This window comes from Conger conger, chromosome 13 (genome assembly GCF_963514075.1).
Source record: "Conger conger chromosome 13, fConCon1.1, whole genome shotgun sequence".
NCBI lineage: Eukaryota > Metazoa > Chordata > Actinopteri > Anguilliformes > Congridae > Conger > Conger conger.
The window spans coordinates 23,041,064-23,066,074 of record NC_083772.1 but is presented as its reverse complement, the minus strand read 5'-3'; the positions used below and the strand labels follow the sequence as shown (position 1 = coordinate 23,066,074).

Sequence of the window (25,011 nt, the reverse complement as noted above, 5' to 3'; positions counted from 1 at the left end):
CAAAATTTCGTTTGATTTCCAGGTTTGCGTGTGCAGGCTGCTTCCAATTCACTATCCAGATCACATCAGTGCAGTAATTTATTTACACTACAAATTGTTCCTGTTCTGTGACATAGTCTGCTGTGGTTTTGTTGTACTTTCTCCCATTTTAACCATTTCCTGTTTGCCATGTGTATCGATGTGTTGATCCACAACACGCACAAGTCACTCTGAAATGACTTTCTGTGGTAATAGAAACTCCTGGAAACAATTTATCTTGTTAATTATTTTCATCCATTGTTTATATGTTTATATATTCAATATTTTCTAATTCACACACACACACACACACACACACACGCACACACACACACACACACACACACACACGACGCTAAGCTTCTGTAGGCTATACTGTCTGCCTGGCACGCACCTGCACATGCCATTACCGAAGACTAAGGTAGCAAACGAGAGGAATCGCTCGTTACAATTAAGTATCCAATATATCAGCTCGACATATTGAAATCTAAATGATTTAATCGCCGATTTAAAAAAAAAAAAAAAAACCCAAAGAAAACTATTTTCTAGCGTGGACAGGAAGATTAAAAAAAAACCCCCAAAAGCATTCATTTCAGAGCGTGTTTTTCCTGGATGAAAATTCTAAAGATTCTCCGGCGGATCTGTTTCAGTTTCAGGCCGTAGATGAGGGGGTTTAGGAGCGGTGGGACAGCGAGGTGAGCCAGGGACATGAAATTACGCAGACCGAGCAGACGACTGGTGGGTCCATAGCGAGCGTACATCATGTCAAATATGACTGCGATTGTGAAGTTGGTCAATGAGATTAAATGGGGCAAACAGGTCTGCATGAATTTATTCCTATCTTCCTGTGATCGCATTGATGCTTTGACGATATTAACATAGGAAATCAAAATCAGTAATATCTGTAAAAAGTGAAGACCCATGAAAGCAGACCCGTATATGTTGTTGATAGTGGTATCAACACATGACAGCTTTACCACTGCCCAGACTGTGCAGTAAATCTTATCAATGCTGAATCCACAGAGAGGTAGTCTGCCTACCAGGCACATCGCAATACCTGATTCACAGATGGATAACAGGCAAGTAATAAGCAACAAATTCACCACCTTCCTAGGCGTGATGATCGAGTGGTAACTAAGCGGCTTGCATATCGCGATATACCTGTCATAAGCCATCACTGTCAATATCGTGACTTCGCAAAAGACGTAGTTGTATATAACAAACATTTGAGTCAGACAACCTTCATACGAAGTAACACTCAATTTGGATGAAAGGTCCATCAATATTTTAGGAGAAAATGAAGAGGCACCAAATATCCCATTTACACACAAGCCGCACAAAAAAATAAACATGGGCTCATGGAACGTTTTCTCGAAAATAATTGTCACGATCAAAGTCAGATTCGCTAAAATAGTAAAAATGTAAACGAGAAGAGTGACGACAAAGTATGTGCGTTTGTTTGACATTGTCTCATTCAGCCCTTGTAGAACAAACATTATTCCAGTTGAATTCTCCGTGGTAATTTTGTAACACACCGGGCTCTGAGGTACAGAATATCAGCAATAAGACTGCTTGCTTTTACAAAAGCTTAGACTTCCTACATCGAAATTATCAAGCTTTGTTCTTATCTGATCTCAGTACTGCAGAACATTTGATCCGATCTAACATAAAAACTCTCATATGTTGAAAAAATGAAAACATTTGCAGATGTACTCAAAGGGCTAAAGACTGAATCAGGTTTCCAACTGTACAAGAGAAAACAACACGCAGAACGATTTGATGTACATGCCCACCGTATCGGGCTTTATATCTGGATTGTGTGAAGGGCCTTTGAGATTTGCCAGCAAATCAGCGTCCTATCGTGAGTCTACTTAATGAGATCATTTCAATGATGAGAGAAAAAAGATAAAGATAACCGAGGCCAGGGTAAAATATGCCCTGGAGTATAACTAGGAATTGACGGCTAGGGAGGCTAAACCCCTTAAGAGGAAAACAGTTTAAATATGTTTTTTTAAATTTAGAAATAAGGATTCCTTTTTAGAAACTAGGATTCATTTATTAGGAAACACAGATTTCAATCTAGAAATACAGATACCTTTTTAGAAATAATGATTTTATATTTTATAATTAGAAAGAAGGAATTGAATTGAAGTGGGGAGTCGTTCTTTTGCCACTGTAATACGTTATACATTTCTGCAAAGGAACGGCGATTTATAATGAATTTTTAAAGGTACAATAGGTAGGATTTTTGTGTTAAAATATTGTTACAAGACCATAGTAAATCTCTTCCTATCATTGAAAAAGCCCCACGGACATGTTGACACCCTCTGCCAGTGTTTATAGTTCTTAAATTAGGATTTCAAAATATGCAGTTGACCGGCCGCCACTCTGTACCAAATAATCTATAGCTGTGCAATAATTCAAGCTCATTGGTTGAAAATTGGTTCTAATTGCCACAAGCAATGGCGTTTCAACTTCAGCGCGTTCACAGAGAAGGGGTGGGATAAACAGTATTGTGGTTTGAGTGTATTTGTTGCGGAAATTCCACGAAATTACGTATTGTACCTATAATATTTTCTTTCATAATTGGATCTCTATAGAACTACCATGTGGTTGGATTGCGCTAAAACATCATGGCTCAAGTCTTGATATGTGAATGGATATATAAGTTTCATTATTTTATGTCAAACGGTTTTGGAATTATTCGGTTTTTTTTGTAAAAAGCCCATTTTTCATAGGCTTGTCATTCAGCCACATTGTAACATACCCAACAAGAACATTAATTACTATATAAAGTGTCTGATGAGGCAAAATACCAAATACTGTGCCAAATTTGTCAATTCTTGTTTGATAAGTGTATGCATTTTAACCTTTTTCTTGAAATTCAATAACAATAGGGTGCTCTTATGGTTCTGTGTGGAAAATGTGTTTTTGGTGAGGACTGACACATACTGACATTGTTTTTAACTCTCTTGATCAAACAGTGTAGGAGTTGTGATTGTTTAATAATTAAAATTTCAGCTGACTATTTTAGACTATTATATAATACAAATTAACAAAAAAGCCAATATGGGTCTTTGAGGCAGATTCGTTTCTTATGAGGAGAAGGTCCTGTACTCCAGGTTTTGTGACTATAGGACAAACAGGGCATGGGAACTGGGCTTGTAACTGTCAAGATTTTGTCATGTGCACAACAGCTCGAATTGTTCAATATGTGCCATAATTCTATATCCAGGAGTTTAGTTCTCTTAAAAGACTGCCAAGTTTGTTGATTCTTGGTCATTATGGTTATTTATAGTTAAGATAAAGAATATATTTAGAATAATAAATATAGCCACAAGCAGTGATTCCTGGGGTCCAAGCAGCACAACAACCGTTGGCAAGCATAGAGACTGAGCTGTTCTAACTGAGATGGTAGACCATGTCAGAAACCTTGGGAACTGTCTGACCCAACAGTGATTTTTAGGGATTAAAAAATAAAATTTGGCCTTGGATTGGGCTAAGACTTTAGGGTCTGATGGTTTTTGGAATCATTAGCATTTTTCTTAAACCATATCCACTACGAATTCATTGACTTTTCTTTCTTCCATATTTTGACATCACATCAATCAAGGGCTTGCGTCTTGATTGAATTGCCGATATACATTACTATGCAAAAGTATTATGCACTCTCGATTTAAAAAAATATATTAATTTGTTCTTAGCTTTATTTTTTTAAATTCTGCATTAGTGTGTCAGTACAAAAGAACAAACTTGACATATCCAAAAAAAGAAAAATGTTACAGTAAAATGTTTTCATTTCATTAAATACAGTAACATATTAAGCAACAGACCACTTTGCAGACAAAAACATGATCAAGGCTGTCAGAGATTAGCCTACATGGAGAGCCAGAAGCAAGCAAGACAGCTACAGACTATAAAAGATCTTCTGATAGAACCTACCAGCTGATTTTCTTATAAAACTGCAGGACAGTGTACTTTACCTAAGGCAATTGATAAAGTTTTAAAGGCAAAGTGTTAAAGTGGTCACAACAAATATCAATTTAATTTGTAACTGTCCATTGCTCTTTATAGTAATTATTTTATATTTGAAAGCATTTTTGCTTCACTTCTTTTTTTACATGTGCCTAAGACTCAGTACTGTACATATCCAGTATCATAAGTTTATGTTAAACGCTTTTGTAGGTATTAGCATTTTTCTGAAAAGCCAGGTCCATTGGCTCATTATTCTGCCATATTTAAAAAAACTGAATAGCTGTATAAAGATGTGTATGCTGAGTCACAATACCATTTTTATGCAAACATAGAGCATTTAAAGTATGGGGTATGAGGAAATGGGGTGCCAGGCTTTTGTGACTTTTGGGATGGAGTCTAGATCTCACTGTCAATGCACACATCAAGTTTCATTCTTTTTTGTTTTGCCTTGCGAATGTCAATTTGTTTTCCAGTGGTGCAACATTACGTTTGCTTGAGCAGGCTGCTTCCAGTTCACAAATCATCTTTTTCCTTGTTTTCTGCTGTTCAGAGATTTTTGCAGTGTTGTCATTTCAGTGAGAACATGTTGGTGGGATATTGTATTTGATGCTCTGCAAGGTCTTTTTTTCTTTATGTGTTTTCAGAGCCCGGCACGTTTGCATCGCCAGGTCTGTCAGTAGGCCTATACATATTTCAAATACATCAGTGCAGTTATATTTATTTACACTACAAATATCTGTGTGTGTCTGTGTGTGTTTGTCATACTGGGACAAGCTGCATCAGTGTTCCTGGGAGAATTGTTCCTGTTCTGTGACATGGGCTGCTGTGGTTTTGCTGTACTTTCTCTTACTCTTCAATCGTGTGCTGTAATGTGTGACCAATGTCTATATCAGGGCTCATTTTATTCTCAGGAAGAATTATTTTGCAATGAGTCTCAAAAATGTGTAAGTTTATAATTAAGGCATAATTAATTCCTGTTTCCGCAAGGAAATGTGTATGTTCATCCATAACAGACACAAGTCATTCTGAAATTTCTATCTACGGTGTTGAACTTTCAACAAATTCCTGGAAACAATTGATCTTGTTTATATTAAGCTAAATTATTATTAATATAATACATTTATATTACATAATTTCTCATTCATATATACTCACTGAACACTTTATTAGGTAGACATGTACATACTGTTTACTTGCTGGCACATGATTGCCTGATTAAATATTTGCATTATCAAGCTGGGGTACAGGTCTACCTAATAAAATGATCATTGAGTGTACATATACATGCTCTACATGAAAAAGCCAATCGTAGATTTTTTTTTTTTTTAAACATTCATTTGAGAGCGTGTCTTTCCTGGCTGAAAACTCGAAAGATTCTCCGGCGGATCTGCTTCAGATTCAGGCCATAGATTAGAGGGTTTAGGAGCGGGGGAACAACGAGGTACTCCACGGACATGAAATTGCGGAGAGCCTGCAGAGTAGTGCTAGAACCATAGCGAGCGTACATGGCGTCAAAAACGCATGCGACGACGAAGTTGGTCAATGCGATTAAATGGGGCAAACAGGTCTGCATGAACTTATTCCGTTGTTCCTGTGATCGCACTGATGCCTTGATGATATTGACATAGGAAATCATGACCAGCACTGCTTGTAAATAGTGAAAAATCACAATAATGTACCCGAATACATTGTTCAGTGTGGTATCCACACACGACAGTTTTATCACTGACCAGGCTGTGCAATAAATCTTTTCGATGTTGAATCCACAGAGAGGGAGTCTGGCTATCAGGGCCATCTCAAGAGCCGATTCACAGATGGATAACAGCCAAGTAAAAAGCAACAAATTCAGCACTTTCCGAGGCGTGATGATTGAGTGGTAATTGAGCGGTTTGCATATCGCGATATACCTATCGTAAGCCATCACTGTCAATGTAGTTACTTCACAGAAGACGTAGTTGTATATTACAAACATTTGACTCAGACAACCTTCATACGAAGTAACACTCAAGTTGGATGAAAGGTCCACCAATATTTTAGGATAAAATGAAGAGGCACCAAATAGCCCATTTACACACAAGCTGCACAGAAAAATAAACATTGGCTCATGGAACGTTTTCTCCAAAATAATTGTCGCGATCAAAGTCAGATTCACTGAAATAGTAAAAAGGTAAGCGAGAAGAGTGACGGCAAAGTATGTGTGCTTTCTTGACATTGTCTCATTCAGCCCTTGAAGAACAAACATTATTCCAGTTGAATTCTCCATGGTAGTTTTATAACAGATGCGTACAAAGCACCAGACTCTGAGGTACAGAAGGCTTGCTTGAAAAATAGCTTCCTAAATCGAAAGCATCAAGCTTTGGTATTCACATTTCTTCCGATTTAACATAAAGACCCCATTTGCTGATGATCAACTCAAAGGGCTAAGGATTGAATCAGGTTTCCAACTGTACAAGAGAAAGCAACACCCAGAACGATTTGATGTCCATGCCCTCCGTATTGGGCTTTATATCTGGATTGTGTAAAGGGCCTTTGAGATTAGCTATCAGCATCCTACTGCTTAATGAGATCATTCCAATAACGAGAGAGAAAAGAGAACGATAACAGGCAAAGGTTAAATTTGCCCTGGGGTGTAGCTAGGAATTGAGAGTTGGGGAGGCTAAGCCCCTAAGAGGAATACAGTATATATATATATATATATATATATATATATATATATATATATATATATATATATATATATATATATATATATATTCTAGCCTGGTGCTCGTAATATGTTACCTTTACTTGAAATTACTGTTTAGCATGGCTAAACTACATGGCTTTGCTACACAATTCGAAAACACACAGAAACAATGGTCTCAGAACTAAAAGGCTATGCTGGTACAATGGCCGCACCGATCCCATCGGGCTCTATTTATCAATATTTTCGGAAATCCGTGTGCAAATGTATGTGTGATCTGAGCTAGCTAGTTTGCTAAACCTGTCACGATTAGTTTACTATCTTCGACAAGGTAGTGCCTTCCAGGCTTAATTGAGGGAGTATACATTGGGCTGGAGGAACGGATTGGCAAATCGTAGGAGTCGGTATCTGGAATCACACCGCAGGGCGACAGCAATAGCCTAAAACTACGTTTTCCCTGTCCTTGCAGAGAACCAGAAGGAGGAAGTGATTATGTGGCCATGGTTCAAACTTCTAATAAAGCTTTAAATGTCATGTAAAGCCATAGCAACGATGCCTGGTGCTGCATTCACGTCATAACAGAATTAACGAATTAGCACTTTCCGACTATGAAACAGTTCAGTTCACGTCAACCTCTGACATGGAGCGAGAGGCAAAAAACAAAACTCGTAAACAAGCGCATCAGTCATGCCACTTCTATAGCCTACCATGATGTTTGCAGTGTACCTTGAACTTGAACCCTGAACTCACCGTTATAGTTCGTTGTTTCGTAGGCGTAGTAGGCTACGACATGCCCCATTCTTGTTTTATGGAATTTATGTTCAACTCCACAGAAGACTGAATTAATCAGGATTACCGGAATGAAACATCACCCATTTTGTTGTCGAATCCTGTTGCATTTTTATATGATATAAAGAATAATTATTATAATCCAATTGGCATATTAAACCAATTTTGCCAATATATATAATATTAATTAATGGAATAATAAAAAAATAAAACACGCTTTACAACCGTGCTCTTTCATTTCCGCTGAGACCAGCTGAGACCACTCGAGAAGTTTGTTCGGCTCCTACGAAAAAACTGACATTCGAAAGCATTGATAAATCCCACATTATTTCTGGAAATGCATTTCCGATGGATTTGCGGTGAATTTCGTTCTGCTCAGGTTTGATAAATGAGGAAAAGTACACAAAATCAGCAACAAGCAGACTGCTTGTTCTCACCATTATATTCTGTTATATAACTGATGATGGACTGATGCTGATAATGTGCCAAGTAATGTGCCAATGCTTTTCACTTTTTTAATGTTGGTCACATGTCGTTTGCTAAATAGTCGAGGATGCAAAGATGTTACAGTACATCAGAGCTTTTTTTTGGGAGGGGGGGGGAAATAAAGACATCTAGATCTCTGCTTGTGTGCTAGGGGGAAAAAAACTGAAAAAATTACAAGAGCAATGAAATAAAAAAATAGGAATTTCAACCAGGGCTTTTTGGCACCAGAGGCTTCGTAAACTGCAATATCTCTAGTTACCACTGGACTTTGCAAGCTTCCTGGGGAATGTCAAACCTTGGCCCTTTACTATAGCTTTGTATAAAAATAAATACATCACATTCAAAGACATGAACCTCAACAGGACAGTTACATATATAGTGATATACAATGCAGTCTGTAAGTATTTGGGCAGTGGTACAAAATATTACTTTTTTTTGTTTTTGGCCCTGGGGTCCAGCACATTGGATTTGAAATGAAACCGTGAAGATGTGAGCAGACTCACCTTTAATTTGAAGCTATTTACATCCATATGATCATATGGATATCATATGGATCTTTGTTCTCCAAGAGTCAGAATTATTCTAAATATTACTCAAGTAAAGTTACAGAAGCCCAAACACAATGAAAGTGGAAGCTTTTTGTAAAACATTAACCTTTTCTGGCATAAAATCTCAACTGTTTTTGCCGGAGCGTGTATTGAAAATGTTATGGTTTTGTTACACAGGCAAAAATATGATGAGTTGTTTTCTGTAAGTCTAACAAGTTATATACTGTTGGAAGTGTAATGTCATTAGCTAAAATGCTTTTCAGTCATCACTTAAGTAACATGCACATTGTCAGTTCTTTGCTGGAGAGAAGCTATACTGTTGTTTTGCACACGGATGGGGAGAATGCCTATACTTAGCAACTGCATTATGGTTACTGGTCAGAGAAGCTCGTACATGAGCTCACGATGTTCCAGAGTGCCTATACAAAATTGGGTAATATCATTTCTATGTACACATACTTTTGTTGAAGTATGTAACAACAAAATCGACAACAATGATAATTCATACAGAGAAATCCTGAGTAAACAATAGACATTCTCAGAGTTAGCACGTTTTTAGAATTATAAACTATTATGCATTTGGTTCACTAGCCCCTTGTCACCAAAAGGACACTCACTTTACTGTATTTATTGTGTTATGTGGATTTCCAAAGTACAAAGAAGGCAAGGTCCCCCATGTTTGTTTTGCCACCCACGTGTTACAAAATAAGGTACCATTGTCAAAAATTGTACTGTTAAAAAAGGAATGCAAAAATAAAAAAAACACCCTGGCCCAGCCCTTAAGGAGTTAAATTTATTTTACATATTGGCATAAAACCCAACCAGGATAAAACCCCAGCCACCAAGCTGAAAATGTAAGTGTTGAATGTGATCTGAACTTTGACTCTCATATCAGGAATGTCACAAAATCTGCTTTCTGAAGAACATAACTTGAGTCTTGTCTTTTCTCTCTTTTATAAATACAGAGTAACTAATGCAGCTTTTATAACCAGACTGGACTACGGCAATGCTCTCCTATCTGGTCTTCCCAAAAAAGCGATAAACCAAGTCCAACTGCCCAATGACCGGAAAGAGAGTGCACAAGACACCGATTACATACACTGGCTACCAGTCAGTTTTCGTATTGATTTTTATGTTATTTACTAGTTTTTAAAGTTTTTCATGGCTTCACACCAGGCTACATGTCTGAAACGGTATAGTACAGTAACCAGCCTGTAGTGTAGTCATTAAGGTTCATGACTGGGACCCGCAAGATTGGTGGTTCGATCCATGTTGTAGCTGCAATAACATCCGCACAGCCGTTGGATCCTTGAGCAAGGCCCTTAAACTCTCCTGCTTAGTGTAATCAACTGTACGTTGCTCTGGATAAAAGCGTCTGCCAAATGCCATTAATGTAATGTAATGTAACCAGGAAGGGCCCTGAAATCCTCTCAGAGCAACCTCTTAATGGTCCTGAAAAGTAGAACAGAAACCTTCGGCGAGGCATTTAGCAGTTAACGCCTCGCCGCTGGAACACCTTCCCTGAGAATTGGAGGGCAACCAAAACTTTTACCTAAACCTACCTACACAAAACCTACCAGTTCAGTCTGGCTTTTATTTAGGCTGGTATTGTTTTATTATTATCATTTCATTTTTATTTATTCATTTTATTTGTATTATTGTTTTACCATTTGGGGTTTTATTCTCTGGTTTTAATTGTAGACTTGTTTATCTGTTAATTTAAAAAATTTGTGAATTAGTTTTATTAGTCTTTTCTTTTTTAAATTGTTTTTATCTACCTTATCCCTTGCAGGGAAAGCATTTTGAACTTTCCCTGCCAGGAACGTGCATGAAAAGGGTGATACAAATAAAGTTTGATTGATCGAGTCATGCAAATGTATATTTCAATCAAGCACAGGTTTTTAAAAAATCATCAGACTGGACAGGAAGGTAAAAACGATATTCACTTCAGAACATCTGTTTTCTGGCTACAACTTCTAAAGATTCTCCGGCGGATCTGGTTCATTTTCAGGCCGTAGATGAGGGGGTTTAGGATCGGTGGAATAACTAGATACTCCAGGGACATGAAATTGCTGAGAGCCTGCAGACGAGTGCTAGAACCATAGCGAGCGTACATGAGGTCAAATAAGACTGCGACTGTGAAATTTGTCAATGATATTAAATGTGGCAAACAGGTCTGCATGAACTTATTCCGATCTTCCTGTGATCGCATAGATGCTTTGACGATATTAACATAGGAAATCAAAATTAGTATTATCTGTAAAAAGTGAAAAACCGAGAAAGCAGTCCCGTATATGTTGTTGATAATGGTATCAACACATGACAGCTTTACCACTGCCCAGACTGTGCAATAAATCTTATCGATGCTGAATCCACAGAGAGGTAGTCTGGCCACCAGGCCCATCGCAAAAGCTGATTCACAGGCGGATAAAAGCCAAGTTATAAGCACCAATTTCATCACTTTCTGGGGGGTGATGATGGAGTGGTAATTGAGCGGCTTACATATCGCGATGTACCTGTCGTAAGCCATCACCGTCAATGTATTAACTTCGCAGATGATGTAGGTGTATACTGCAAGCATTTGACTCAGACAAGCTGCATACGAAGTAACACTGAAGTCAGATAAAAGGTCCACCAATATTTTTGGATACAATGTACAGGCACCAAATAGCCCATTTACACACAAGCTACACAAAAAAATGAACATGGGATCCTGGAGCGTTTTCTCCAAAATAATTGTCACGATCAAAGTCAGGTTCACTAGAATAGTAAAAAGGTAAGCGAGAAGAGTGACGGCAAAGTATGCGTGTTTGGTTGACATCGTCTCATTCAGTCCTTGCAGAAAAAACAGTGTTTCAGTTGAATTGTCCATAGTTTTATAACAGTTGTGTATAAAAAGCCGGTGAGATTCTGAGCTGTTCTTTCTGTAGCTTTTCCTGTGATCATTTCGCCTGCACCGCAAAAGGGGAAAGTACAGAAGATCAGCAATAAGCAGACTGCTTGTTAGGACGTTCTATTCCTTGTTGTGATATTTGCCGTTTGCAATGCTTGTCATTTGAATAAACTGCAAATTGCGGTTGGTTGAAATCCGAAAAGAAGTGTTCAAATTGAACATAAAACCTTCATATCAAACATGTTTCTAACTGAACATGAGAAAGCAACAGGCAGAAAGATATAATGTCTGTGCCCACCGTATCAGGCTTTATATATGGATTGTGTAAAAGGCCTTTGAGACTTGCCAGCTAATCAACATCCTCGCCGAATCAGCTGAATGGACCCAAGTCAATAATGAGACACAAAAAAAGAAGCACATATACGTATACTTTCAGGAGGGGAAATTCATATTGTAGAATAGACTTCAATGGGGAAATTTGCTTTTTGACACCAGATGCTTCATATACTGCAAATTCATGGCATTGAGCTTCAAATATATTCATTCGACATCAGTAACATACACTAGGATGTAGGATGGTTAATGGTTAACTAATTATTAGTTAATCCTCTGGTTTGCGAATGTATCAATATTCATATATCAATATATTAGTTTGTAGTCATCAAATACATTAACTGAAGAAATGTTTATTTAATTGTTAATTAATGCATTTGTTTGTTAATTAATGTGAAAAATTACATTAGTTAATGCAAATTCATTCTTTTTATGAAGTGTGACCATTTTCCTCAAGAAACCAAAATGTCTTTCTTTGGTTTTGATCTTTTGGAGAATTGCTGGCGAAACTTATTCCATTCATTTTGTATTTTTATTTATTTATTTTCTCATACACCAAATGATTTTGAATTCAAACGTGTTTAATATGCATGCGCTCAATGTTTGTGCCTAACCAATTATCTTCGCTTGGAAGACCTGACACAGGACAGGGGTTAAGGAACCATAAGCGGTTGTGCCAAAATCGAAGCTACAATTTGTAGGCTACTGTCCGTAAAGCACATACCTACGCATATCTGTATTGTAGGTGTGGAAGTATACAGTGCCAGGGTTTTCAAATAAAACCACATCACAAGAAAAATATATCCATCTTACTGAAGACAGCAAAAGAGGCATTTTCACTGATAATGCATACACCACTCTTCTGTTTAACCCCTTAAGTATCACCCCGTTTCTAGAAAGCTTGAAAATAACCAACCCAAAATAAAATGGTTACTATTCTTGAACCATTTGGTCCACAGGTATAATCATGGGCTGCATTTCCCGAAGCCTTCTTAACGCTATGTGGTTCGTAATTCATACCTTAGCGTTTCAGCGTTTCCCGAAACGTTCTTAGCTAAGCTCACTCTGCTACTGGCCACCACTGTTACCACTGCAGGCCTCTGAAATCAGCTGTTGCTCTTAGTTACATCTCAATCGATTAAGCAATATGTACACAAATAATTCTACAGCTGTAGTTGGCTAATATTATCACTAAAATACCAAATTGTACATTACGAAGGATGCATGTTGCACTTTTAACATTTTGCCTTTTAATTGATATTCATAAACTGACGATTTCCCACTCTCTCTGGGCTGGAGCGATGTTTAACCATAGTTCTTTATTTGTTTTGTTGGACACCATAGTCCTAAAACTGAAAATAATGTTTCTTTATTCAGCGCCAAGTCCTCTGGACAAGGTGTGAAACTACAATCTGATATTATAAACCGTATATATAATTTGGCGAAAATTAAATATACGGTTGGATAATTTAGTTTTAAATTCTATGAATACATTCCCATCGGTTGTCCATCCATCCATCCATTTTCACCCACTGATCCGGAGCCGGGTCACGGTGGCAGTAGGCTAAGCTGGGTATTCTAGGCATCCCTCTCCCCAGCAACGCATTCCAGCTCCTCCTGGGGGATCCCAAGCCGTTCCCAGGCCAGGAGAGATATATAATCTCTCCAGCGGGTTCTGGGTCTACCTCGGGGTCTCCGCCCAGTTGGACGAGCCAGGAAAATTTCCAAAGGGAGGTGCTTGGGAGGCATCCTGATCAGATGCCCGAACCACCTCAGTTGGCTCCTTTCGACGAGAAGGAGCAGCGGCTCTACTCCGAGCTCCCTCCGGATGTCCGAGCTCCTCACCCTATCTTTAGGGCTACCGAGGAAGCTCATTTCGGCCGCTTGTTTACGTGATCTCGTTCTTTTGGTCACTACCCAAAGCTCGTGACCATAGGTGAGGGTTGGGACGTAGATCGACTGGTAAATCGAGAGCTTCGTCTTCCGGCTCAGCTCCCTCTTCACCATGACGGTCTGGTGTAACGCCAGCATTACTGCTGATGCTGCACCGATCTGCCTGTCCATCTCACGCTCCCTTCTACCCTCACTTGTGAACAAGACCCCGAGATACTTGAACTTCACTTGGGGCAATGACTCGTTCCCAATCCGGAGGGAGCAATCCACCGTTTTCCGGCAGAGAACCATGGTCTCGGACTTGGAGGTGCTGACTCTCATCCCGGCCGCTTCACACTAGGCTGCAAACTGCTCCAGTGCATACTGAAGGTCACGGTCCGATGAAGCCAGCAGAACCACGTCATCCGCAATTCTGAGGTCACCAAACCGGACACTCTCCTCACCTCACCTCGGCTGCGCCTTGAGATCCTGTCCATGAATATCACAAACAGGACCGGTGACACAGAGGATGTGTTGTTCGGGTTCAGGAGCTCCTCGAAGTGCTCTTTCCACCGCCCGACAACATCTCTAGTCCGGGTCAGCCTGAGACAAGCCCTGCTTTTCCTTTCTGAGTCGTCGGATGGTTTGTCAGAACTTCCTCGAGGCCAACCGAAGGTCCATCTCCATAGCCTCCCCGAATTCCTCCCATACCCGGGTTTTTGCTTCAGCAACTGCCGACGCCGCAGCCCTTCTGGCCACCCGGCACCTGTCTGCTGCTTCAGGGGACCCCCGGGCCAGCCAAACCCGAAAGGCCTCCTTCTTCAGTTTGACGGCTTCCCTCCCTTCCCTTGGGTTGCCGCCCCAACAGGCTCCGATGACCTTCTGGCCACAGCTCCTGCTTGCTGCCTCTGCAATGGAGGCTTTGAACATGGCCCACTCAGACTCCATGTCCCCAGCCTCCCCCGGGATGCATGAGAAGTTCCTCCGGAGGTGGGAGTTGAAGGCCTCACGGACAGGGTCCTCCGCCAGACGTTTCCCGATCACCCTCACTACACGTTTGGGTTTACCGGGTCTGTCCGGCAGCCTCCCCAGGTGGTGATCAGTTGACAGCTCTGCTCCTCTCTTCACCCGAGTGTCCAAGACATACCGCCGCAGGTCTGATGATACGACCACAAAGTCGATCATCGATCTTTGGCCTAAGGTACTGTGGTATCAATTACACTCATGAGCTTATGCTGTTATGCTCGAACATGGTGTTTGTTATCGACAATCCATGACCAGCACAGAAGTCCAATAACAAGACACCGCTTGGGTTAAGATCAGGCAGGCCATTCCTCCCAATCACCACCTTCCAGGTTTGTCCGTCATTGCCCACGTGATCGTTGAAGTCGCCCAGCAGAACTATGGAGTCTCCGGGTGGCACCCTTTCCAGGATGCCGCCCAGTGACTCCAAGAAGGCTGGATACTCTGAACTGCCGTTTGGTGCATAAGCACAAACGACAGTCAGAGCTTTCCTCCCAGCGACACGTAGTTGCAGAGAGGCGACCCTCTCATTCCCCGGGTGGAACTCCAACACAGTGACGCTCAGCCGGTGGCTTGTGAGTATCCCCACACCCACCTCTCACCCTGTGCAACTCCAGAAAAGAAAACAGTCCAGCCTCTCTCCAGGAGTTTGGTTCCTGAACCAGTGCTGTGCGTGGAGGTGAGCCCAACTATATCTAGTTGGTACCGCTCCGCCTACCACACTAGCTCCGGTTCCTTCCCCACCAGAGAGGTGACGTTCCACGCCCCCAGAACCAGTCTGCGACGCCGAGGACCAGCACGCCCGAATCCCTGCCTTTGCCTATTGCCCGTTGGGCAAAGCGCCCAACTCCGATGTCGACCCCTGCAGGTGGTGAGCCCACAGGGCGGTGATGTTCCCATCGGTCGTGATGAATGCAATATTTGTAAGTATTCCTGCAGTGTTTTATTCATGAAGAACACAATTTTCTCTCATAAGGCAGTCAAGCAGTCTCTGCCTGGAGTGAATAATCAATTTTAGAGCCATCGATGGGCCTAGTAACGTCGCACGTAGAAGCTATCCCTTAAGCAACTGCCTGAGTGATAGCTCGGGGGACAAACCTAAAAATGTAAACAACTTTGGTAAGGTATACCTTTCGTGAAACCTCTTCATGAAACACTAAGAGACACCGTTATCGGGAAATGCAGTGCTCTCCTCTGAAAGGTAACCCCTTGGGATTTGTTTTTGAAGAGTCAGAATTACTTTAAATATTACTAAAAACAAAGTTACAGAAGCCCAAAACAGTGAAAAGGAAAGCTATGTTATGTTATGTCTTGGCAGTTTTCCAAAAAGGACATTTGGAGACTCCAAAATGACACATAGAAACTAAATGATTTGATGGGTCCTATAAGGTGTAAAATACTGCATTTTGCTTACTAAACTATGTTTTTATCCTGTTTGCACCTCCCTCTGCCTGTCACCCTCCCCCTACCTCTCTTTCTCAACCTCTTGCTCCTTACACTCTCCTCAGATATCAAAAGGTCAAGTAGATCATAAAGATCTTGTAGATTAATATATTCATTGAGGTCAAGTTTTTGTCAAATATCCAATACCCGTCAGCAAGTCACACACATTCCACAATTTCACATGTTATTTATAATTCAAAAGCAGGGTGGTTCCTTATTTATAAGCTTACTGAATAATAATTACATATTTTGAGAATCTATTTAGATTCTCACAAAATATAAAATGGGGTCACATCATTGAAAATGCTCTCTGTTGTGGAGTAAAAGGTGTTTTCATGGTCTTCCTCAGAAATATTCACTCAGATGAGTGTAAAACATTGAACTTTTCTGGCATAAAATCTCAAGAACTGTGAAGTGTGAATTGAAAATGCTACGGTTTCGTTACACAGGTGAAAATATATGCTGTGTTGTTTTCTGCAAGCCTAACAGACTATACACCTTTGGAAGTGTAATGTCATTAGCTAAAATACTTTTCAGTCATCATTCAATAACATGCACATAGTCAGTTCTTTACTGGACAGAATTTATACTGTAGTTGATTGTGCATGAATGGGTAGAACTTAGCAACTGCATTACGGTTGCTGAAGCTCGTAAGATTGTCAGTGCCTGATAGGATGGTTTGAGTATCTCAAAAACTGCTGATCTCCTGGGATTTTCATGTACCACAGTCTGTCGGATTTGCAGAGAATGGTGAGAAAAACTAAAAACATCCAGTGAGCAGCAGTTCTGCAGGTAAAAATCTGTTAAGTACTGGTTGGCCAATATTAAATTAATCCAATTAAATGACTCAAAACCTGAGTTTATTTTGTTTGGCCCTGCTACATCCATAAAAATGTAGATTAACTCTTTCCATTTGTTAAATCCTATGCCAGAAACCTGGGTGTTCTGTCCTCACCAATACAGCCTTAGATATTGCATTCTCTCACGCCATGTCTGAAAGTCTGGAAATAAAAGTGACTACAGTTTGTCTTTAATGTTTGTCATGGGTGCCTATAATTCTGGACTGTACTGTATTAGTATTGCAAAAAAATAAAAAATAAACGGTCCAAGACCTTACCTGTTGTAAGGTACAAAATGTCAGATGAACTAATCCAGAATGAAAAATCCTTATGCACTAAAACATGAGTCATAATTTATTCAACCATGGCAGTTTAGTCTCCGAGTCTCAGGTCTTCATCAGAACAAATTGCAGCATTTATATGGGCCTTTTTAATTACCTTACCCTCGGGAATCTGACATGCAGTGCTGTGAAAAAGGAAATTGTAGGAAAATCATAGGGAATGTTTCATTGCAAGTATTACTATGGGTAATTGGGGTGCAATTTCTTTTTTACTGGGGTTATTTTTTCATTAAATAAATTTATAAAAAATGTGTACTTGCCAAATATGACAAGAGCTGAAACTATTCAGTGTGAGAAATTATAGCATATAATAATAACAGAAATCAGTCAGGAGGCAAATAGGGGGCACTGTTTGTGTGTGAAATGTACCTCTTAATAATGATCATTTGCCAGGATTTCCTGTTCCTGGTTTAGGGAGTTCCTGTTCCTGGGTTAGGGAGTTCCTATTCCTGGGTTAGGGAGTTCTGCTGCAGTTCTGAAGGCAACAAGTGCTCTAAGCGACAATAATTCAGTTAACATTTAAAATTCCGAATCTCTTACACTTGTTTTATTTCACTTAAGTCTACAATTAGTCTTAAGGGAGTGACCACTTTACTTCACTCACTCCTGATACTTCTGTCATGCTGAAAATTCCATTCTTCATTTATCATTCATCTTGGTCCAGCACCCAGATGAAAGTTTGGCTGAATTATGTTGGGTCTAGTGATGGAGGAACTGTTTAATTATCTGTCACCTTTTCAAAGAGATTGCACAGGATACTTGTCATATGGCGACTTTCCATCAGACTGATGAGAGGCAAACTTCCTTATTAGCTTTTATTTGAAAGCTTGGGATGTGTATTGCTAATATATTCACAATGTTACAATGTCAAATCAGAATTGCCTACCACAATGACTGCAGCAGTTAATAATTCGAAAATAATATGTTGACTTTTCAAGTGCGGTGTTTTTGTGATATAATTTTTAGTATATTAAAAAAGGCTGAGAAGAATACATTGCAGAAGAAGACCTCATATGCTCACTGAGTGTATATACAGTCCCCTCAAAATGTATTGGAACAGCAAGGCAAATTCCTTTATTTTTGCAATATGCTGAATACATTTTGGGTAAAGATAAAAAGTTCAGAATTTCAGATTTTATTTCCTGGTATTTACACCTACATGTGTTAAACTGCTTAGAACATTTCACCTTTGGTATCAGACCAACCAAGTTCTAGGTCAGCAAAAGTATTGGAACAGAGAATTTAATTAAAGTAAATAAAACATTTGATATCCCTTGCCGGCAATAACTGCATCAAGCCTGCGACCCATTAACGTCACCAAACTGTTGTATTCTTTTTTTGTGATGCTTTTCCAGGCTTTTAATTGCAGCCGAATTGCATCTTTCACACTGATCCTCACACAAATTACTCGGAGTTGACTGGAAGGAATAGATTTACTGAAAGTATCTGATCTCTTCTTCAAGTATTTGTCAGACGTCTATGACTATTTACTGCATTGTCACAAGTTTTTGTACATTCTTCTTAGTAGAATTTTGATGTTGGAGTTTCAGTACATTTTTCTCCAAGCACCATCCATTGTGCTTTATTCTTGTAGGATGTGTTAGTGGGCCGACAGTAACAAATGTTACCGTGAATTACGAACATTTGAAACCACCGTCATACGAAGTAACACCCAAGTCAGATGAAAGGTGCGCCAATAATTTAGGATAAAATGAAGAGGCACCATATATCCCATTTATATACAGGTTATACGCTAATATAAACATGCGCTCATGGAGCGTTCTCTCCAGAATAATTGTCACAATCAAAGGCAGCTAATATAGTAAAAAGGTAAACAAGAAGTGTAACGACAATGTATCATCGTCTCATTCAGATTGCAGTAAAAATAACAGCGTCTCATTTTAACATTTTAATTTGAACAGCACGGTTTTTTTATTTTATTCTGATGGGTCAAATATTTTCTAAATAAAACATGTTTAATTATCCAAAGCAATTACCTGCACTTGCGCGCGGCAGGGGGTTATTTTAACCATTAACCTGACTAAAGATTTACTATAGGTAGGCCTAGTAAATGAAGACTCGGCTGTTAACAATTCAAACGCCAAAATACCAGGTTGAAATCTATAGCTAAAATTAAATATTGCACAAAATCAATCACTTACTTTTGAGCATGTATTTTCTGACTGCAAATTCTAAAGATTCTCCGGCGAATCTGGTTCAGTCTAAGGCCATATATTAGAGGATTCAGAAGCGGTGGAACAACGAGGTATTCCAGGGACATAAAATTGCGGAGAGCCTGCAGGCCGCCGCTCGGACCATAGCGAGCGTACATGATATCAAAAACGAGTGCGATCAGGAAGTTTGTCAATGCGATTAAATGGGGCAAACATGTCTGCATGAACTTGCTCCGATCTTCCTGTGATCGCACAGATGCCTTGACGATATTCACATAAGAAATCAAGATCAGCAGGGATTGTGAAATATGAAAACACATAAGAATGGACCCGTAAATGTTGTTGATAGTGGTATCCACACATGACAGCTTTACTACTGCCCAGGCTGTGCAGTAAATCTTATCGATGTTGAATCCACAGAGAGGCAGTCTGGCTACCAGGCCCACCACAATAACTGATTCACAGATGGAAAACAGCCAGGTAAAAAGCAGCAATTTCGCTACCTTCTGAGGCGTGATGATGGAGTGGTAATTGAGCGGCTTGCATATCGCGACATACCTGTCATAAGCCATCACTGTTAACGTTGTGAATTCGCAGAATACATAGCTGTATATTACAAATATTTGAGCCAGACAAGCTTCATACGAAGTAACACCCAAATGAGATAAAAGGTCGACCAATATTTTTGGATAAAACGTAGAAGCACCAAATAACCCATTTAAACACAAGTTACACACAAATATAAGCATGGGCTCATGGAGCGTTTTCTCCAAAATGATTGTCACAATCAATGTCACGTTAGCTAAAATAGTAAAAAGGTAGACAAGAAGAGTTACAGCAAAGTATGAGTGTTTGCTTAACACAGTCTCATGCAGTCCTTGGAGAACAAACATTATTTTTGTTGCATTCTCCATGGCAGGTGTGTGTAAAACACCGGGGAGGTTCCGAGGTGCTCTTGCGTCAGCCTTTCCCGCGTTAAGCTTACCTGTACCGCAAACATAAAAAACAGAGCAATGATCAGATTGTTTGTAAGCTTTGCAGATTTCCAACTCAGTGTTTATATAGTCTATATTTAGTATTACGTGTTCACAATGTTTTCAGAATTGTGAATGTTATAATGAAATCATCTGTTTATGTTGAAGCCAAAAGGCTATAGCCTTCATTAGTTTGTTTCTAACTAACTGTTCATGAGAAAGCAACATGCAGAATGAGTCACCGCCTTTTTATCTGGATTGTGGGAAGGGCCTTAAAGATTTTCTTGTCAATCACCAGCCTCAAACAGTCTGCTTCATGAGATAAATTCAATATTGAGAGAAAAAAAGAGAAAGATAACACAGGCAAGTGTTACATTTCCCCTGGACAACACAAAGCGTGTATTTACCATGCAAGAAAAATGGTTTATAACACAGTATATGTTCATAGTTACAGTGCCTGTGACATACAAAACTGTGAGATTTGGGTGTTTGATTATGATTTAATTTATTTAATGAAATAAGTTATTTAAAAACTTGTTTTATGTTCACTCCGGTTCCTTTTGTCAAATATTACATTTTGTATAAAGATCTGAAATCATTCAGTGTGATAGCCTACATATGCAATACTAGAGGAAATAAAGACGCAATCCCTCCGGCAGGTGACAGCAATGGCCTATACGTTTTCCCTGTCCTCGCACAGAGCCAGAAGGAGGTGTCACAAGCTTCAAAGAAAGAGTGGCCTTGCGCCAAATCTTTTAATAAAGCTGTAAATCAAATGTAATTGAGGGACCGTGAATAAAGGACTTATTAAAAAAGCGCTGAGCTGAGCGCTATAAGTAGAACATATATTTATTTTTCAGCTAAAACATATGCATCTTTTGAACTAACAACATATATATTTTGAGTGTGGAGAAGGCTGAATGATTTGAAAGTTTGTTTATTCTTCCTTTAAGATGTATATTACTTCACAGAAATTACTTCTAACCTGCATGCTCAGGTTGAACAAGATAACCTTTTGACCTCCTCCTTTGTATGACCCCTTTTGAAGTGCAGATACATAGAGCAGGGATGTATCGCCTACATCTAAGATGGAGGAGGGAGGTGATAGTGATCCAAGCAGACAAGGAGGGGGAATATAGAGACAGGCCTCCGTCTGTATTTATGCTTTTGCAAATTCTGCTTTGATAGGCCCTGGTAAAGAAGATTGTTGGAAGAAGTACTGTGTGAACTGGAACCATTGTCGTCAAATGTGAAGCATACATACATCAAATGAAGAGATTGTCCTATTATTAAAACTTATGTTAAAATGTAACATGTACAGTACTGTGCAAAAGTCTTAGGCACTGTTGAGGAAATATTTTTTGTCTCTTTTCCTCCTCGACCCTTTTACGTAGGTGAAGTTGTTTTGGCAGCAATGATGTTGAAAAAATATTCAGACTCAGTAGTTGCTCATTATAAATCTTTAGTTAAAAATAAAACAGATTAATCCGGGGAGTCTGTGCGCTCCAGAATACTTCCAGAGATCAGAGAATTCCAAAGTAACAGTAGGAAGTATCCTAGTCTTTATACATTATAGCTAACCAATCATTTGTCATAAATCATCACATTGTCTCTCTTAACCCGCCTTAATATTTTCTGTCACTCTATGAAAGCTGAGCTGTCTTAACCTTTCGCCTATATAATGATGCAGGCAAATTGAGCTGGTGATCACTAACTCAAAACATCTCTTTGCAAAGACCCACATCTCTGCATCACAGAGTCAAAACAGGCCGCATCCAATGCCATGGTTTGTAAACACCTGATTAAGTGTTCTCTGCACTTTCATTAAACAGACTGTACTTTGCAGCTCAATGTGTTTTAACAGACACACAGTTCTAATTGCTCAAGACTTATTCATTTTAACATGATTAATAATAATTCTTCAAACAGTATGGCTTATCATTGTAGTACTAAACAGCATTTGAAATATAGTATAGAGATATATAGTAACATTTAGGAAAGGGTATTTTTGCACATGATTCTGAAAGTATTTAAATCAAACTTCATCATTCCTGATTTTCAATAAGGGCATTTTGATCAAACTTCAACAGCACCTGTTTAACATTCTGTACAGATAAGATTCTTTCAAAAATAATACAATGAAAGGTCCAAAATAAATGTACTATGTACTGTTCTTCTGCAGACTTTGGTTGGCTCCATGCTTCTGATCTCACACAGCCTTGATCAAGTTTTTATGTAATCAATTGCTTACAGTAATATGTAATTTTTTTAATTAAATAAATAAATAAAAATCTTTCGGAAAATGAATGTGTTCATTTTGGAAAATGTTTTATTTTATACTAACACAGAAACACAATACATACATATATATATATATATATGTTATAAAGTCTAGGGTGCCTAAGACTTGCACAGTACTATATACCAAATAATAATAATGTATCAACAATAATGTTTTATATTAACAAAGATTTATATTATGGTTTATTGTACTAATGAATGATAAGTATGTATTGGCTAATGTGAACAAGAATTAAGTAAAGAAAGTTGGGAGGGGGCCGAGCCAGCATCTGGTGACCTTTTGAGGAGCCACTGGCATTGTGTCAACTTCGACAGAACAAGCCCCCTTCCTGTAAAAAATGGATAAAGATTGAATTGACCAATAGATGTTTAGCAATGTGTTAAACTTTGTCTTGTGCATTACTCTTCCGGACCGGAATATAATTGTAAATAAAAACATATTCACCAACCTGGACTTTGACTCTTTTCCCGAGAACCGACCTGTCACTTCGTGTAAGCAGTGAATTGTCGAGCTGTGGAAAACTAAAGGCGGGCAATATAGCCTAGCTGTTGTAAACTCTTTGTCAAGTAACAGGCACTATGCAACAGGTAAAAATAAATTGGTTTCACATTTGGCACTTTCCTTTCAACAGTGAAGCCTGCAAGGTGGCGGTTTCAGCTCCGCCAACCAGATTATGTGTAGCTACATATTATTACTTCGCGAGCAACTTTTATTTAATGTAGTTTTATGAATTGTAGCGTATCTGTATTTGCAACCTGGTCTCACAACCCATTTGGAACTATGGTATGAATTTGCATACCCTCAAAATTCGTAACGTCATTACAAATCACGTGACTTTACAAGACTCCACGAGTGGTGTCAAAATAATACGAGACTGCTGCCATTTTTCACCAGTGAATCAATACAGGTAAGCCAAGGTCGATATTTAATTTCGAACGTACATTTGTATATAAGCTCTCTCATTTCGGAATTGTATTTTAATACTATATGATGAATCACTCTCTAGCTTTATCATCGCATTTATTGTGACATATATCCCAGTTTGTTTGTATTAATTTAAACCAGCGGTTTAAAGCTAGCTACGAAGCTAGCCGGCAAGGCAGCTAGGTGCACTTAGATAACTGAGGCTGCAGTATTCTCATTAATAATGCATTTATCTTGTGTGCTAGCCATCAGCATGTGTTGTTTTCGGTTCTTTTGAAAAGTATATCACGAGAGAACTGCGCTGATATGTCTATTTTAAGGAGAAAAGCGGTGTCTTGACATCTTTAAGGGACTTAATTTCCCTGAATCCAATGCACTGTCTGCAGTCTGTCTGGGGCCATAGAGAGTAAACAAATTTGCTTCGTTGAACAACCAGGAATTTTCCTTACCTCCGCAAACTGCAGTGGTTGCCAAAAAGCAAAACATTTTGAACAGTACTTTCAGCTTTTGGGACTCAGTGTGCATGTTCTGATGCCAAAAAAGCTGTATCATCAAACATGGAAGCCATTGCTTATGGACCCAATTGATGACACTCAAATGTTCCACTCGACTATCAGAAAAAGAGGTTTGTCATTTTAATGTTCTCTTTTTATTTTAATGTCTTGACCTATGATCCTATCAAGTTGAAATAAAGTATTTTTAAAAATCCTATATGATAGCTCTTGTATAAAAATAAATACATCACAATCATAGACATGAAGCTCAACATGTCAGTTACATAAATAGTGATATACAGTGCAGTCTGTAAGTATTTTGGCGGTGGTACAATATCTTAGTTTTTTGTTTTTGGCCCTGGGCTCCATCACATTGGATTTTAAATGGAACTGTGCAGACGTGAGCAGACTGACACCTTTAATTTGAAGCTATTTACATCCATATAATCATTTGGATGTCATATGGATCTTTGTTTTCCAAGAGTCAGAATTATTCTAAATATCACTCAAGCAAAGTTACAGAAGCCCAAACACAATGAAAGTGAAAGCTTTTATTATCAATGAAAATATTTTCTATTTTTAAATGGATACAGACTATTGTGGCTGTGGCTGATGTGGTTAGAAACACAGTGGAGCCACATCCACAACACAAACCACCTTTCAGATTTAATGACAATATTGCCAAAACTGAGCATTCTGCTTTGTTTTTTCCGAGTTATGTCACATTTGGAGACTCCAAAACGACACATGGATAATAAATGATATTATGAGATGTAAAATACTGCATTTTGCTTACTAAACTATAAAACACTTTATATCCCCCTGACTGTCACCCTCCCCCTATCTCTCTGTCTCAACCTCCCCCTCCTTGCACTCTCCTCAGATAGCAACAGGTTGAGA

At 39.0% G+C, this 25,011-nt stretch overlaps 4 protein-coding genes across 4 annotated transcripts; all 4 read right to left on the bottom strand.

Annotated features, from left to right (window-relative positions):
• Positions 1-605: 605 nt before the first annotated feature.
• LOC133107445 (olfactory receptor 4S1-like) lies at positions 606-2,334 on the bottom strand. Its single transcript, XM_061216433.1, has 2 exons — positions 2,329-2,334; positions 606-1,559 (listed from the first exon to the last, which is right to left on the bottom strand). Exons 1-2 carry the CDS (start codon positions 2,332-2,334, stop codon positions 606-608), a joined length of 960 nt encoding a protein of 319 aa, XP_061072417.1.
• Positions 2,335-5,326: 2,992 nt separating this feature from the next.
• On the bottom strand, positions 5,327-6,259 carry LOC133108700 (olfactory receptor 2C1-like). Its single transcript, XM_061218376.1, has one exon. It carries the CDS (start codon positions 6,254-6,256, stop codon positions 5,327-5,329), a length of 930 nt encoding a protein of 309 aa, XP_061074360.1. The 5' UTR covers positions 6,257-6,259.
• A 4,182-nt stretch (positions 6,260-10,441) lies between these two features.
• Positions 10,442-11,371, bottom strand: LOC133107444 (olfactory receptor 4S1-like). The gene has a single exon (XM_061216432.1). The coding sequence runs from the start codon at positions 11,369-11,371 to the stop codon at positions 10,442-10,444; it is 930 nt and encodes a 309-aa protein (XP_061072416.1).
• Positions 11,372-19,401: 8,030 nt separating this feature from the next.
• On the bottom strand, positions 19,402-20,331 carry LOC133107204 (olfactory receptor 8I2-like). The gene has a single exon (XM_061216145.1). It carries the CDS (start codon positions 20,329-20,331, stop codon positions 19,402-19,404), a length of 930 nt encoding a protein of 309 aa, XP_061072129.1.
• Positions 20,332-25,011: the final 4,680 nt, after the last annotated feature.